The sequence below is a fragment of the Poeciliopsis prolifica genome, unplaced genomic scaffold, assembly GCF_027474105.1.
Source record: "Poeciliopsis prolifica strain line A6 unplaced genomic scaffold, Auburn_PproV2 SCAFFOLD056, whole genome shotgun sequence".
In the NCBI taxonomy this organism is placed as follows: domain Eukaryota; kingdom Metazoa; phylum Chordata; class Actinopteri; order Cyprinodontiformes; family Poeciliidae; genus Poeciliopsis; species Poeciliopsis prolifica.
Genome location: NW_026562431.1, coordinates 1529273 through 1542387, shown reverse-complemented (window position 1 = coordinate 1542387; position 13115 = coordinate 1529273). Strand labels below are relative to the sequence as shown.

The 13115-nt window shown below is 38.4% G+C and overlaps 1 protein-coding gene across 2 annotated transcripts in view; it reads right to left on the bottom strand.

The window, feature by feature from the left end:
- Positions 1-12964, bottom strand: part of vwa8 (von Willebrand factor A domain containing 8) — a 64119-nt gene extending 51155 nt beyond the window's left edge. For both annotated transcript variants that reach the window (XM_055059885.1, XM_055059886.1), the window contains exons 1-12: positions 12702-12964; positions 11221-11298; positions 11005-11135; positions 10319-10429; positions 4105-4272; positions 3811-3975; positions 2577-2626; positions 2386-2494; positions 2188-2292; positions 1967-2095; positions 448-582; positions 293-370 (exon numbers count right to left, since the gene is read on the bottom strand). In XM_055059885.1, coding sequence (XP_054915860.1) covers positions 293-370; positions 448-582; positions 1967-2095; positions 2188-2292; positions 2386-2494; positions 2577-2626; positions 3811-3975; positions 4105-4272; positions 10319-10429; positions 11005-11135; positions 11221-11298; positions 12702-12840 — 1398 coding nt within the window. In that variant the 5' untranslated portion in view covers positions 12841-12964. The remainder of the gene's footprint in view (positions 1-292; positions 371-447; positions 583-1966; positions 2096-2187; positions 2293-2385; positions 2495-2576; positions 2627-3810; positions 3976-4104; positions 4273-10318; positions 10430-11004; positions 11136-11220; positions 11299-12701) is intronic.
- Positions 12965-13115: the final 151 nt, after the last annotated feature.

The following is a 13115-nucleotide window of genomic DNA, read 5'->3' as shown; positions in this document are numbered from 1 at the left end:
CACAACATTATATCAAAAAAGTCTATTTTACATCATATTCTCCCTCTAACCAGTTCTTGGTGAAGGAAAAACTACTTCCTCACCACCAGGCATCTCTTCTGGGGTAAATGTGTACTGTGGTACATACCTTTGATAAATGCAACAGCAGCGTGGTTGGTAATAATTGCCCCCAGAAAACTACCCCATGCAGTCCCTATAAACAGTTCCTGTAGTGAAGGTGTTCCTATTGTCTGCACCACATTTCACAGATTTTAAAAAGTGGCTTAAAACAGCAGATTTAACGTTTATTTACCTGGTAGAGCATGACTGGCTCTATGCTGTATCCTAGCATCTCTGCAAACTCTCTTGCTATCACCGACTTCCCGCATCCCTGGGAACAATGACAACGGTAGAAACATCAGACAGAGTTTGCGTGTGTGTGTGTGTGTGTGTGTGTGTGTTCTCTACCTTGGCACCTATCAGGCACAAATCCTTCACCATGTGTGACTGCATCATCTCAGCCAGCAGCTGCGAGTGGCTGGGTGTGTTGATGAAGGTGAGGCTGCTGTTGGGGGGGCGTGGCTCTTTGCTGCCTGCTGGAACCTGAAATTACATCACTGCATCAAAGCTTTGTTAGCAAATGGCTGGGATTTTTGGAAGAGGCAATCTTTGGAGGAATTTTTAACCAGGCACAGGACTGATAAATTGAACACTCCAACAAGTGACCTTCAACATGGACTGTTAGAACGCTACAGGATGTTTGTTGGACATTATGGGATGTCCAGATGCCTTCATCCCTGCATTCGGAGCTCTCGCCTTGACATTCTCGATGATCTGGACAATTTCTCTTCAGCTGCAATGTCCTTAGGAGTTTCTTGAACAATTGAGCTGTTTTGATGTGCTTTTCTTTAGAGGTAAATATTTATTTGCCTAAAACAATCAGATAATCAGTTTGCTGGATTTACCTCCACTGGACTCTTTCAAAGTCTTGTACTTATGTTGATGATAAGCTATTTCTCTCTTATCCCCCTGAGGGAATAAGAGTACAACTGAGTAGTAGTATTAGTTGGAGATCTTGATATTTTCTGAAAATATCAAGATTGACTCTGAATCTGTAACTCTTTGCTGTTTGAATCAAACATTGCGTGTTGGAGCGTGTTTTAAACGTTTTTACTGGATAAATTATGTCTGAAATTAAATCTATTTTATATATAACCCTTTTTTAATTATTATTATTTTTTTAGGAATAATCATGTTATGAACCAATGAAATCAGACATCTTTAGCTGAAACATCTACACCAGATAACTCTCATTCTTCTCATGTTGTTGCATTTGGATTTGATTTTAAATCAGTAATTTAATTGACTGATTTTAAGCAATGAAAAACTACAAAGGGCAATTCATTTCTTTTTTTTAAAAAAAAATATATTTTTTTTAAATCTTGCTTTATTTGACACAGACTGATGTGTTGGCTTTAATGACTTACGAAACAAACATGGCGCCAAGAAGTTCATTTTCATGGACTAATATACGAGTTGAACTCATATTTAACAAAATTACGAAAAATTTGTTTCTTCGACTTTAGTGGGATATCAATAAAGTTTTGTGCACATTTGTAATGGAAATACAGCTAGTTTCCAAAACAGGAAAACAACATAGGGTGGTTTTTCCTGTGGAATTAGATATTCCATAATAAAAGTATGCAGTAACATGACCTAAGACATCAACCTGGCTGAAAATTTATGGTATGACCTCATGTTTGTCAAACACCAACAAAATGCATTCATCCCTTCCACCCCACACACACACACACACACACACACACAGAACACAGTGTTCCACGTTTAAGAAAGGGAGGGGGAAAAAAAACTAAACTAAAGCCAGACATATCAAGATCGGCAGGCAAGTTAAGATCAAATGAAAGAAAAGAAAACAGTTTTAACTCAAGATAGACATGCTAGGCAGCAGACATTGCTGTTCTGATACCTGAAAGGTGACTTCCTTATCAGCAGCCTGCACTGTGACATCCGCGTGGCCTTCACAGTCACTGGAGGAGGAGACGCTCAAAATGTTGCTAGGTGCTGCCTGGCGACGACTGTCCAGAAGCTCAAAACGCTGCGAGTGACAAGGGCAACACGTCTGTCAGGTTTTCATAGTATGCTGACGAAAGGAAGCCATTTAAAATCACATGAATCTGCTGCACTCACACTCAACACACTCTCCACCGCGGTATGTCCGTCCTTTCCCAGGATGCTCTTGTAGGGATAAAGTCTCTGGACGAGCTGCTGGGAGGACACCATGGGGAACGTGTTCTGCAGCAACAAAACATAAATAACGCACGGGGGGTTTTTTTGCTCTCTTTCTCTTTTTTTTATGTAGTTTTGACTTATCTTCCTAAATCCTACCAGAACGTGAAGCGCAGCAACCAGATTGTCCACAGGGAAGTCGGGGAGGCCCAGACTGGAGGATTCCTGGGAGCAGAGCGTTGTGGCGAGTGACAGAAGCTGGGAAACCCTACGATGCCAAACACAACATGAGGCTCTTCATGAGACACTTCAGAACTTATCTGAAAAGTATTCAAAACATAATGTCTGACCGTTCAGCAGCAACATTTGGCCCCACGCTGTACAACAACTCCAGCTGGTCCTGAAAGTGGAAAGATGAGATCTGAAGTGGAGGTACAGTGCAAAAAACACTAAATATCACCAGGCATTTTTTATTTGGATTCGAGTGCTAATGTCTTAGTATACTTGAAGTAAGACAAAACTAACTTACATGTAATGTTAAGAAATAGGAGCTTAAGTCAATAATTCTTAATATTGATGAAAATTTACTAGTTTGTTTGGGAAATTATAAATTGGGAAAAATGTATTATTATAAGTGAAATAATCTGCAAGTGGAGCTTGTACATTTTCATCAATATTAAGAAATTATTGACTCTAAACAAGCTCTTGCATCTTGCCAGAAAGCTGCTTGTAAGTTAGTTTTGTCTTATTTTAAGTGTACTAAGATATTTGAACTACAAACTAAAGAAAATACTTGGTAAGATTTTGTTCTCTAGAGTGCACACCCTTTCAAAAACTTAAAAGCTGCAGGGGTGTCCTTATTATTTATCAAAAATTCAGCACCTTAAGAAAGTACAACAATTCAGGAAGTTGTGATGTTGCAATCGCAACTATTAACGCAAATTCACTCATCATTTGCAAACTGTGCGCAGACTTGCGGTTTTCACAAGTCAAAGAACTTTTCTGTAAATCTGATCAATCACTGTAATGTTTTCTGTATTTCCTTCTTTTCTGATCAATCACTGCAAATCAGCTGGATTTTGACCAATCGCCTTAGCTCCCTTCTAATTTTACCTCTTGTTTCACACACTTAATGGTAACATTTGGGTTTTGTGTGTGTGTGTGTGTGTGTGTACAAAACATAATTTTGAGATGTTCTGTAGGTTCTGTTTATACCATGTATGCAGTCATGGGCATAACTGATGTGGGGCAAAAATAAAGTTTTTAAAAAATTCACAGCTGTGACTGTACCTTATTTGAAAAAAGTTGCTGCAAAAATCTGTAATTCTAGGCCACAACAATCACAAATAGAAGAAAGGAATGGTATTCCTTCTTATCAACTCATTTCATCATGTTGGTCTATCTGCATAGTGCTAAGTCCGGTAGAAAACCCTGAATGCATCACCCACACATCAAAACATGGTGGTGGCGGTTTCATGTTGGGGTTGTGGTTCTCTTTTGTGTCACTTTTGTGAGTCAGTGTACAGCTTATCAGTCAAAGTCTTTATTGGGATGCACTAACAGAGTGCAGGTCTCCACTCTGACCTTGAAAGGAAGGTAGTAGATGTCTCTGGCCTGGAAGCGAGAGCGGAGAGGAGGATCCAGAGGGTTGCCCTTGTATTTGGGAACCGGCAGACCAAGAGCGATGACCCGGAAGTCCTCACTCACACGGACAATCTTCCAGCTGTCCAGCTCCTCTTTGGTGTGCTCCTGAAAAGCCCAGACATAGAAAGAAAGCAATTTTCACTATTTCACTTTCCAAACTCAGAGAACCAAATTTCCAACTCTCAAAAGGTTTTGACTGAGAATGGTGACCGACATGCGTGCCACCGTCCTGACCTGCAGCAGCTTGTCATAGCGCTCGGCTGACATCAGGAAGCGTCCGTCCTCCAGCTGCATCTCTCTGTTCTCCAGGAGGTTGTTGAGGACAGGCAGGACGTTTCTCTCTGCTTTCTCCAGCCCCTCCAGGACCAGAACGCGACCTTGTGTTGCTGCCCTTACGGCACACTGGAGCAAAGGTAGAGGCAGTAAAACGAAGCCTGTTATCTTACAGTATTTATTTAGAAGCTAGCTTGTGACAGACTGCAACCACGAGTCTGAAGATTCAGTTGTCGACAACTTAAGCTTTCAGTGACACTTATGTGAATGTTGTTAGTGACACGGCCACCTGATGTTCCAACTCTTTCGAACTTTGGGTTCTTACTTCCTGTCTGAAAACCAGATTTTTGTATTTCTTTCAAAAAACATAAATTAATCATTTTTAAACCACAAACTTTCCCCTGAATATTGCTCCTGCAACTTAAGTCACATTTAAGTCACATTTAAGCAAATGCTTTGCTGGTAAAGTAACAGGACTAACATTTTCAAGGGAAAATAAGTAACTGCTTTTTTACTTTGATGATACTAATCATGCTAATAGCTAATTAGCGTCATAGACATATATATATATATATATATATATATATATATATATATATATATATATATATATATATATATATATATATATATATATATATATATATATATATATATATTTGTGCAATTAGTGAAAAAATATAAGCACAACTAAGTCACTCTAAAATCAACACTTTTCGGTGTGGATGTTTGGTAGTTTAACTATAAGTGAGACATTAAAATAATGTCAAAGAGCAATAAGAGGTGCTAAAAAAAGAACAAATGAAGAAACATGTTAAAGTAACAGGACCCACATCTTCAAGGGAAAACAAACTGTTTTTTGTTTTGTGATGCTAATCATACTAATAGTTAATTAGCAAAATAAAAATGTGATCCTTTTTACGATTAGTAATTGCACCATGCGTAAGCACGGCCAAGTCGCTCTAGAATCGATACCATTCGGTGTGAATGTTGTTGCTGAGTGAACTCAGCTAGTTTTTCTATCAGTTACACGTTTAAGTAAAATTAGTGAGAACTACCAACTGCTGGTTTGCTACCCATGCAGATTATAGTCCAGCTAATTAACATCTGTAAACTCCTAATGTTACTGTAGAGATAATGTAGAAGCAAAAGGGAAAAATTTCCTTGTAAACTCTTGAAAAATGTTGAATTTAGCAAAAAGGCATAAATGCCTAATTTTAGCAACTTCAAATTAACAATTTTCACTGTCACTTAAAACTATGCATCAAAATAAAAAAAAGGAACAACAATGTTTTAGTATTATAACAGTGGAAATGATGAACTTATATTATTTTAGCAGCAGCAGCAGGAATAATTATTCGTTTTCCGTTTAAAAAAATAATTCAAAAGCAACCATCATCATCATCATTGTTTTGTTTTGAAATCCTATAACACCTCACTATTTTTAACCTGGGGTGTGATACCAGCAGGGTATGCTCCAAACAAGTCCCAAAAACATTCAAAACAAAACCCTTTTAGGAAAATCTAATTTTGGCCACCAAATAAAACCTTTTTTTTTTTTTTTTTTCTTCTTCGTTTAGTTTGTTGAGCAGCACATGTGCGTCTGACTGCGAGCGCACTCTTCAGCAGAATTCAAAGAGCCCATCTTGACGTCAAGAGACAGGAAACTTTAGCTGTCTGGGTGGACCGCAGAGCGGGCGGCCGTGTAATTAGGTTAACATGTAAATGTGTGCAGGTTGTGTGGGAAGCAGAGCTATAAAGCCGTAGTGGGGACCAGATGCTCTAAATTTAACTCTTGGTCCATTTTCGGCACCAACGCTATAATCAGATAATTGTTAAAAATGCGAGTGACGCAGGATCGAGAGAGCACAGACGGGCCTTCTGTTCCGTCCCCAATGGATCCCAGAAGAACCAGAAACAGATCCTGGCTGATGCTGATCTTTTCTGTTAAGAGTTTTAACTACTGACAGCTCTTTTGCACTTTTATCTTAAGTTCTGTAGGCGATAACGTCACTAAAATCCAAGTCCATGGTGACTATAGATGAGAACCAACTGAGAGGTCAAACCAGGCCACGACTCCTCAGGCAGGGGTCAGCCCAGGATTTAACTTGGAATGAGTCTCTATATAATTTGAAGCTTTTCTCAGGCTCAAAAGAAAGCAAAGCATTCATTCTATCAGAGTTGGGAAGTAACTAGTTACATTTTCTCAATTACATCTCCTTGAACTACGCTGTACTTTTTACTTTTACCTGAGTAATTTCACTGTGAAACAACTCTACTCTTACCAGAGTAAAATTTCTGGATTCTCTACCCACTGAATGAAGGACAAACATGTTTCAACCAAAAGTTCACCAGACACAGACACACACCTGCAGTGTTTAAAGTTTTTTTTTTTAATTGAAAGAAATCTTCTTTGAAAAAACAAAATGATTTTTAACATATTACTCTTTTACTCTTACCGGAGTCATTTCTTGGGCGGCTACATTTTACTTTAACTAGAGTAAAAATATGTCAAAGTGTCTCTACTCTCACTTGAGAATATTTTCGCGGTGCTTCGCCCACATCAACACTGGGAGTCACGACCTTCTCTGCTATCTGACAGTTTTGACGTCCAACATTAATTAAGCGCTCCTGAAAAATCCCATAAATTCTCACGAAACACAGACATTATTATTTATCGCAATCATTACTGTGACCATTTATTGTCCAGCAAACTGTTATTGTGACAGGCCTACTTTCATGTTTCAGAATGTCAAATTCAAAAAACAAACAAAGACCTTGAATTAGATTTAAGACTGAAAAACTACTATAAATATGAGTGGTTGTCGGGGGATCCTGCTGTGTTAAAATCTAACATTTTCAAACTCAGACATTTTAAGGTGTTCATTTTAGATACAATAATTTAAGACTTTTTAGAGGAGGCGTGGACAACTGGAGAGATAAAAAAGAGTTGGTGGACAGACTTTAGAGTTCTTGGGAGGGTCTACCTGATGGAACAGAAGGTAAACATTTCTCTGAAAATGCGTCGAGTTTCTCAGACATTCTGCTCATAATTAGATGGAACTGACTGCACTTTAAATTCAGCTCTGGTGGAGGTGGCAAGATAAGCTGCCTTACATAAGAGCTTGGCAGCAGCACAGGGGTGACTTCAAATGTCAAAATTATAACAAGAATGGGATTATATCCATGTGACTACGGCTTACGTGGAAACTTGAGGGGTGCGATGGCAGCGGGGGGAGAGGGGATGAGCGGAGCTAAGGAGAGGGGAGGGACAGTGGATGCAAGGGGATTGACACATTAAGCATGAATTTAGGGCTACAAAGCAGCACAGGGCCCAGAGGAATACTTGGATGTTCCAGTTAACACCTCCTACGATACCAAACTACCCTCAGAAAGAGAAGCTTTCCAATCCACACCCACGCATTATCATCCCCAAAACAGTAATCAGATCCAACACTGCAGAAAGTTTCAGTCACAGGCGGAAATCACAACATAAAACTCCTAAAAAAAAGTAATACATGCCAACCCACCATGGTCACACTGGAGGGTGGTTCTGAGGAAGGCAACGTGTAAAACCTTTTGGTACCTTTAGATAACGCTTCCATAGAAACAATAGGCGAGGGTTGATTCTGACCATGATGGCTCAGGTATCAAAAACTCTTATATTTGACTTTCTGAAACTTGTGGATGGTCTGTTATGGCTTCTGTGGCAACAAATGCTCAAAGTAATTACTGCGATAAATAATAATGTTGTTCGATGAAGTTGAGATTTGCAAATCCAGCCGTTTACAGGAAGAAATTATTTGCCAAAAACATTTCATCTGTGAACATCAACTTTCAAGAGTCGCCCGACATTCTCAATTGGGATTTAAATTTGGACTTTGACTGGGCCATTCATTCTTATTTCAATTCCTTTATCGAGTTTATTTTATGTCTAAGTCGTACCTGTGTTTTTACACTTGTGTTTTAGAATTTAAAATGCTATTGTTATATTTATATTTGCTGATGTTTAACACGCTGGATAAAAGTAACTCAACAACAGAAAAAAATTCCTGTAAAGGATATATAATATTCATCATGTCAATATGTACATTTTAATCAGAGTGGACAAAAATCACATGCTGTCCTGTGACATTGTCCAAGTAGTTCTTCAAGAATCAAAACTGGGATACTTTTTATTTAATATCTACATTGTCCCATCAGCTCAATTTACAATAGATCATAATTAAGCAGATGGGGGACCAAACCCGACCAAGAACTGAAGAGATGCTGAGAACCAATTAATGCAGGACTTTCTCCAGCTGAACAGAAACAAAACTGTTCAATTTTGTTTCTGTTCAGAAAATCTCGAGTCAACAATCCTCGAGATTGTTGACTCCTCTAGAGTCAAAGTACCGTTTCAGTTATTAGTTAGAAACTAGAGATCAGCTTCAGGCCCGGACTGAGACCTGAACATTCAGTGCCACATAAAGACAATCACAAAGTCAGCCTTCTATCACCTGAAGAACATTTCAAATGATTAATGGAAAATATGATTTGAACTTTCTCTGTCTGTCTCTGCTACTGGGTTGTAGTTCATTTATTATCTGAGTTTCAGAAATGTTAATCAGCTGCTCACAGTTGTAACCCACCCTCCCCCCCCCAAAAAAACGAATTGCCTTATTGCCATGGTTAACTGTCCAATAGGAAGGAAAAATAAAAGGTAAGAGCAAAATCCTTCCAGGTGCATAGCACTCAAATCCAGGGGGAATAGTTATCTAACACAGAACTAAAAGAATGATGAACAAAAGAACAAATTAACAGTTAATCAAACATGGTGCCACGATCAGCAACAGGAATGTCATGTCAAAACTGTTACAAATCTTCTGTATAACCTTCCAGTGTGTAATAATAATGTGTTTATGTATCTTACCTTCATTTTCACATTTTAAACCAAAAGGAGATGAAGAGAGAACAGAGGGTTCTAGTCAGAAGAGCCAATATTTATTATAAGAAGCTGCTTGTTTCCGTGGTTACTAAACTCAAGTTAACCCAGTGCAGGGTGTATATTTGTATGTAAGTTGATATGAAAAAAAGGGCTGCAGAATGTTATTTTTATGCATAGTGGTTGTTTCCAAGGCAATCATTGTTAGTCATTTCTAAATTCTCCAATAGTTCTGGAAGCTTTATGTGGTTGGTATCACTTATTTTAAAAGGCTTAACACTGACTGTGTTTCCATAGAGCATAAAACTGTGCAAATTGGAGTTATGAAAATAAATTGCATCTCGCATCAATTTAGAAAAAAACAAATTTTTTGATAAAAAGTTGTCGAACAAGAATGAGGCGGATTTTTTGGCTGAATCATATTTCGTGTATTTCGAAAATATTCAATGGAAACGCTTTTTTTGCATCACGCTTCTCATGTGATCAACAACCGGATGTTATTACTGGCAGAAAAAGACGTAGAAGATGACAGGAAGTGGTAGGAAAATGATGGCGGGCATAATTCTTAATGACTTGTTGGGTAAACAAACTTATTCACATGTGATTTCAAATGCGTTTCTAATGTTTTCAGTATTTTTAATGAAATTTTCTAATGTTTTTAATGGTATTGTAAAAGTGTGTTTTTTTTCAACATTGGCGGAACATCGACAGAGTTCTGCGACCCATGTATTTTCAGTACATTGGTGGTACTGAAAATACAGCTATTGAAATTTAACTCAGCAAAGAAAAAACACGGATGAATATGATTTTTTTGATTGTGGCGTCTTTAATTTGACATTTGATTTCACAAACGCTTATAGTATTGGACATGTTTCTATATGAAAAACTTTACTGTAAGATCTGTAAGGAGGAACCTCCACAACTGCAGATATTTTTGTCGTGATATCCAGTCTGACTCATGATTTTATCCAAGTAGTTGATTTAGGCCCATGGCTTTGCATCGTGTTTTATGGAAATCAAGGCATTTCTTTATCAATGCGTTTGATTTCACACACGTGAAAGTCATTTTACTGCATTACAAAGCTCCTGAGTGTTTAAGCGTACAGCATACAGAGTTGATTGGAACGTCAGTTGTAGTTTACCTTTGTATCCTAGCATTCAAATCAAACTAATACCAGTTGAAAATGATGAAATACCAGAAGAAAATTAAACTCGGTTGAAATCTACAAATCCAACAGAAATCAGAAGAACCTGGTCGATGTAGAAGGCTGTTCCTGATCGGATCTCTCTCCTCTGCTTCAGGTCCGTTTCCGTGGTATCCCTGGACAGTGCCACATACTCCACTTCACGCCTCGTCAGCTCCTAGTTCACAACAAGAAAAAAAAATGCACTCATAAAAGCATTAAATTGAACATCTGAATAACAACAAAAATGGCACCAATGACAACAAATATTGTTTTTCTCAGAACATCTCCCACTGAGATGCTTTCTTGCCTGAACTGTACAAATATCATTGCATTTCTCAGGTAGTCTAAGAAGGAAAATAGATGACTCAGTTCATCAAAGTTATGAATAGGTACGGGCATTAATCACAAAAACAAATTCTTGCTATGACATGAATTTTGATTAATCATTGTCACAATAAATTCCAGCTAATTGTAAAAAAGAAAAAAATCAGACTAAAATGTTTTAATTTTCTCTCGTTTTTTTCCTAGAGAGGATCAATAAATATCAGTAATAATGATCAAATAAAGTATATCGGTGCAAATCATTAATATAAATCATATTTCTTTAAGTACAGACTTTGACTAGGCCACACACTGATTTTTTTTTTTTTTCAGCCTTCATAAATTCTGAAATACAACTTCTACAAATTATTCACTGCATCGAGGATGTATAAAAGACAAAAAGAAATGTTTGTTTCTCAAGTTTCTCACGAGGTACTGCATGGCTATGGATCGTCTTAGTGGTCCTGGGGGTCCGATGAGAAACACATCTTGGCCCAAAAGGTCCTTCTGCATGATCCATCGGAGATGTTGAGCCACCGTTTGGGGCACAGAGTCTGAAACTGGCAAATTTAGAGAGCAAAATAATTTAAACACACAACGTCTGTGGATCAGTGAACAGCTGGACACACACTGAAGGTCACGTACGGTATTTAAGGGGAACCAGTTCTGGATTCTGAGGGGTTTTGAGTTTGTAGGAGACCTCTCCAATCGTCACAGTGTCACCTGCAAAGAGAAGAGGATGAGGAGTCTTCCTGAAAAGCACTTCTTTTTTTTAATTTTTTTATGTCACATTGAAAATAATTTTTACACTTCTCAATATTCAAGGGGAAAATAGTCATTGGCACTGGAGCAATCAAGCCCTTCTTTTAATTGCTGAGCAGCAATTAAACAAGTTATTTTAATGTATTTAATTTAATTTTAATGTATTTAAGTCTAAATATGATAATAGAGGCCCTCAATGCTTAAAACCCTTTACAAATTCTACAGTGGTGTGGAAAAGTGTTTGCTCCATTTCTGATTTCCTGTTTTTTCTCTCTCTCTCTCTTTCTCTCTCTCTCTCTCCGTCTCTCTCTCTTTTCAAACATTTCTCACATCTATGAGCTTTAGACCAAACTAGCTGCGACAGTAACAAAGCTGAGTGTGGTTTACAAACAGTGAGTTCAGATGAAATCACCTTTTCACATAAGGCCATGTATGCTTGCATATTTTTTTCTCCCTTAATAACAAACAGCTTCATTTAAAATGTGCATTTTCACTAATATTTAAGTTGGTTTTATGTTCTAAGACATTTAATTGCCCCAAAAATGAGAGAAAAAGCGTGAACAGGGTAAAAACTGTTTCTCATCTCTGCATGTAAGACTCAATGTGTTAATTTAAAAAACTATGTTATGATGAAATGTCTACTTTTAACTGGAATCTAGCAATTATGGTCATATTTGAAATGCCTGAAGCACCGATTCAGACTATTGCCGATGTTTTGGTCTGGAAAAAGAAAATCGCTAAATATGCCAACAAAGTTGCTAAGTTCGCAACACTGATACCACAAACTGGGACAGTGGCTGATTTTCAGAACTCAGTGGAGATAGATAGATTGGTAGATAAGATCAATTTCTCATGTAAGTATCAGCCGACCGGCAATCTCAGAATTATTAAAATCGGACCGATTTACTGGTGTGCCGCTAGTACCAGTAGTTTTATGTATACAATCAGCAAACCACCAGCCCAAATGTTTATCAAGACTGTAGGACAAGTAATACTGTGACAGAAGTACGAAATGAATCAGTAATTTCATCAAAACAAGTACAAGACTGGCAATTATTTTCTATTGAACCTGAAATAACTGACAACAGAAGAGAGTCAATGACCTTTCACCTAGAAACTAGTTCAAGTGCTGACCCTGCTTTCTCCTTCAAGTTATTCTCGCTTTGGTCACAACAAAGGTCAGGAATCTACCAAGACAAACTCCAACCAGGTCTTTGTTTGTGTAGAAGTAAAAACAGAGAAGCAAGCTGCTGCTGATCCCAAATAATGTCCATGCATTTAGAATAAACACCAACAGAACCCCTGATTTTTCCCCTGCTGTGCCTTCTGAAAGCGTCACCCCTGGAGTCCAGCCTGAGGATTACCTGAAGATGTGCTCACAAGTTTGACCTCATGGAATCTCCACATCCAACCGTCCCGACCCAAAACCGAACCCAGAATATTCCGCAGCCTTCTAGCGGCCACAGCCGCCGTGGTGCCGCCGCGTAGCACCTGGTAATGCATTCTGCCGCTGCTCGTGTTGTTCCTTCGGGATAAAAAGCCCCAAGTTTGGGTCACTCCTTGGGCTGGAACGGCCTTATCCCCATTTCAAAACATCTGTCAGCTCATACTGCCGGAGCCGGAGGAAAATAACTGAGGGACAGAGGAGTCCGAGGTTTAAAGAATTCCGTTGCGTTCAGCTCTCTGAAGAATAGTTCCGCTGGACCCCCAACTTAAGGTCAACACTTCCATTTCCATGATGAGACTTTTGAGCTGTTATTACACAGTCAAAACACACA